Here is a 3,530-nt window from a genome sequence, read left to right as displayed (position 1 = left end):
GAGGAGAAGAAGAGGAGAGCTGCTGAAGAGGAGAAGAAGAGGAGAGCTGCTGAAGAGGATAAGCAGAGGAAAGCTGCCGAAGAGGAGAAGAAGAGGAGAGCTGCTGAAGAGGAGAAAAAGAGGAGAGCTGCTTTGATTGAGGAGCAGAGGCGAGCTAAACTGATTGAGGAGCAGATACTCGCTGATATTGCGGAAAAAGCTGCTCGGATTTCAGAGGAGGAAAGGATCAAACAGATCCAGGAGCAGAAGAAAGCAGAGCAGAATATTGAAGAGCTAAGGGAAGAAAGACATAAAAAGGAAGAATGGATGAGAACTCAGAGAGCTGTTGAAAAAGACAAAACAATTATAAAACAAAGAGAAGAACAGCAAGCCAAAGAGGAGAGAACCAGAATCCTTGAGGAGAGCCATGCAGCACTGAAAGAAGAGGAAAAGAGAGTAGCACGAGAATGGATGCTAGCTCAAAGAGACGACGAGATCAGGGCTAAAACCAGAGGAGAGGAAAAGTTAGCAGCTCACAGAGAAAAGGAGAGAGCCACTCAGATAGAGGAGCAAAAAAGAGCAGCGCAGAGGATGGATGCTCTCCAGTACTATGCCATCAGCTCAACAGAATCAGAAAGAAAACCCAGAGAAAGACAACCATGCTCCCCTTTACCATCCCAACAAAGGCACAATCCATCAGGCCTTGGATCACCTGAGGACTCTGGAGCCCATACTAGGCCTTATAGGCCACATGCCCCTGCTTCTCCAGCTCCATCTCTGCCCCACTCCAACACCCCCTCTCCTGCTCTGGGAGTCAAGCCCTCAATGTTCAGGGTGAAGGATAACACCATCAGAGGTTCCTCTTTCAAGTCGGTCAAACCACGCCTCCATAAGAACTTTGGAGAGGATTTCCGAGTGGGTTCGCCGATGGAGAGGAGGTCAGAGAGAAGAGAGGAAGAGCAAGAAATAATGAGACACAGTGCTGGAACTCCTGTCTATCCGGACACAGGGTTAAACAGACTTGCTGCTATCAAAGAATCCTCCACTTTTCAGCCAGCATATTCATCACATGATTACTCAGCCCTTCTCCCACAACACAGGCCTTACTCCAGGAGGAGCATCGCTCTGGATGAAGATGACTCCCGATCACTCATCAGCAACATGTCAGAGGATGTGGAGAGTTTTGCCACCAGTGCAGCAGACCTGGCAGACATACGAGGCCTCTATGATGGAGAGAGGCCGGAATCAGCCTGTAGCTTTAGCAGTGATGTCTCCCGTTCTTTGGGCAAGCCTCCAACTGTTCCCCCAAAGAGTGAGAAAGCCTTGCGCAGAGCCAAAAGGTTGACTACTCGGAGAATCAATAAGGAGTTGTCCAAAGCTGCAGCAGACAGCCCTGATGGAGTTGAGAAATCTCTTCAAGAAGCATCAAATATTACTTCCTCCTCCTCCAATGAGGTACGCTCCTCCAGCCGCCACGCTATGGCTTCCTCCCATTTTTCCTCACCTGTCTCCCTCGCTCATGCGCCAACATTGGGGTCTAGCTTGCTTTCTTCCCACACAGAGCACAAATCTTCTCTCAGCTTCTCCCATGCTTCCCCTCATGCCACTGGTCCTATCTCCATCCCAGTTGCTTCACCTCATGCTGCTGCCCCTGTTTCCCTCCCTGTTGCCACGCCTAATGCTACTGGCCCTGCTTCCCACACTACTGCTCCTAAGACAATTGCTCATGTTTCCTCTTCTCCTACTCTCCATAATGCCAACCACCCAGCTCCAGTGACACAGTACCATGTCGAGTCAAGCTATCCCCAGCCTTACCCACTAACCCAACGTAAGGTGTTACAAGACCTCGGCTCTGGTCAGTATTTTGTGGTGGATGTGCCTGTTCAAGTGAAAAAGAAGACTTTCTTTGACCCAGAGACGGGAAAGTATGTCCAGCTGAATGTTCGCGAGTCGGGCCACAGCACCTCCAGAACCCAGCCCCAGCAGACGTACCCACAACTTCAGCTCCAACCCCAAATGCAGGTCAAATTTCAACAACCGCCCCAGGCCTCTCCAGCTGGCAAGCCTTTTGTGCTTTATCAGGCCAACCAAAGTTATGCCCAAGACTACCAACCTCTGCCTATCAACTCTGTGCCCCGCAACAGGTCATCAGCCCCTGTGACTCTCCACCAGGACCAACAGCCTGTCCGGGAGAGCCCCAACTATGGTTATCCAGCCCCTGAAATGGGACAGAACTCTGAAGGGCATCGCTACAGCCCAGAAAAGACTCCATACATGGACACAGTTAATGATAAAGACAAAACATATAACACCATTTACAGCACACATGCCCCATATGAGGCATCCCCAGAGGCTGAAACAAACAGCCAGCTTGCAGGAAGCTCAGTATGTGAAAATGATAACTCAGCCCACTCACAATGTCAGCCCCGTGATATAATAACTATGAGTGAACTGGAGGACTTTATGGAGGTGTCTGACTGGTGAGAACAAAGACTGGTAGCTGTTACTCAGCAGGGGTGGATAAATAAAGTATTTGATCAAATAAAGATCCATTCAACCAAAAACACAGTATGAATGAATCATAATATGCAATATTTTAACTGTTTGTAAATGACTTTGTGGAAATAGTTTTTGGTTTGCAGTTTTAAAAGGGCCCTTGTGACATATTGTTAGATTGATGCTTTTGATTTTGGAGATTCACTGTTGAGCTATTTATTGTGTTACAGAGAAGTTCATTCCATTTGACTTTTGAATGTGAGAAGCTAATGTGTTTCTTGTGTATACTGTATGTTCAGTATCCCATTGCCTACTAAACCTAAAAGTATGTTATCACATACTGTAACATACAACACAGTGTGTCCACAGTGTTTAGTAGTTTTGAACACTGGCAGGCCTGCTTAAGTTTGCAATTATTTTTTTCTTGTTGAAGAAATCGTACTTTTGGCACTTTGTGATGCATGAAATATTGTTAAACCCACAGTGTCAACTAAATATCTGCAGATGGTGTAAAGCATAGTTTGTGTATTCAACCACGGTGTCAAAGTGAAAACCTGGTGATGTGATTATTGCCATTTTTAAGGTTTATTTTCATACTGTAGTCCATTTTTAAAGTGGGAAGTGTGTGAGAATATTTCTGTGTTGCTGTGAAACAGAATTGTGTGTCATGGACTTACTCAGGCAATTACAACACACTTGATTCAAATAAATTATTTCTCACCACAATGACTGTCTTTCAAAATCACATTGTAAAGGTTATAAATAAACAAAAAGGAAAAATATTAGATTGCTGCTACAGGTTGATTTCATTTTACCACTCAGAAGACTATAATAACAATACAATATTACTGCCACTGTGATCATGTTCTCACTCTTGAAATGTACCCTGGGTCTAAATGACTCAAAATGAAGAGTCTTTCTTACTGAGTGTATAAGGCAATTATAAAGTGTTATTGAGAGAGCGCAATGATATGTCCTGAGAGAGTTGATAAACACAAAAAGACAAAATAACATTTTGGTAATGAAATTTGTGTTTATGTATTTGCCTAGTATAC

At 45.0% G+C, this 3,530-nt stretch overlaps 1 protein-coding gene across 1 annotated transcript; it reads left to right on the top strand.

The window, feature by feature from the left end:
• On the top strand, positions 1–3,257 carry c17h10orf71 (chromosome 17 C10orf71 homolog; the record flags this gene model as incomplete). Its single annotated transcript, XM_032541241.1, is given in 2 exon segments — positions 1–2,266; positions 2,306–3,257. Coding segments are annotated over 2 exon segments (2,118 nt in total). The 3' UTR covers positions 2,464–3,257.
• Between the last annotated feature and the right edge of the window lie 273 nt (positions 3,258–3,530).

This window comes from Etheostoma spectabile, chromosome 17 (genome assembly GCF_008692095.1).
Source record: "Etheostoma spectabile isolate EspeVRDwgs_2016 chromosome 17, UIUC_Espe_1.0, whole genome shotgun sequence".
In the NCBI taxonomy this organism is placed as follows: domain Eukaryota; kingdom Metazoa; phylum Chordata; class Actinopteri; order Perciformes; family Percidae; genus Etheostoma; species Etheostoma spectabile.
The sequence above is the reverse complement of the archived record's forward strand: the minus strand, read 5'-3'. Positions and strand labels throughout refer to the sequence as shown.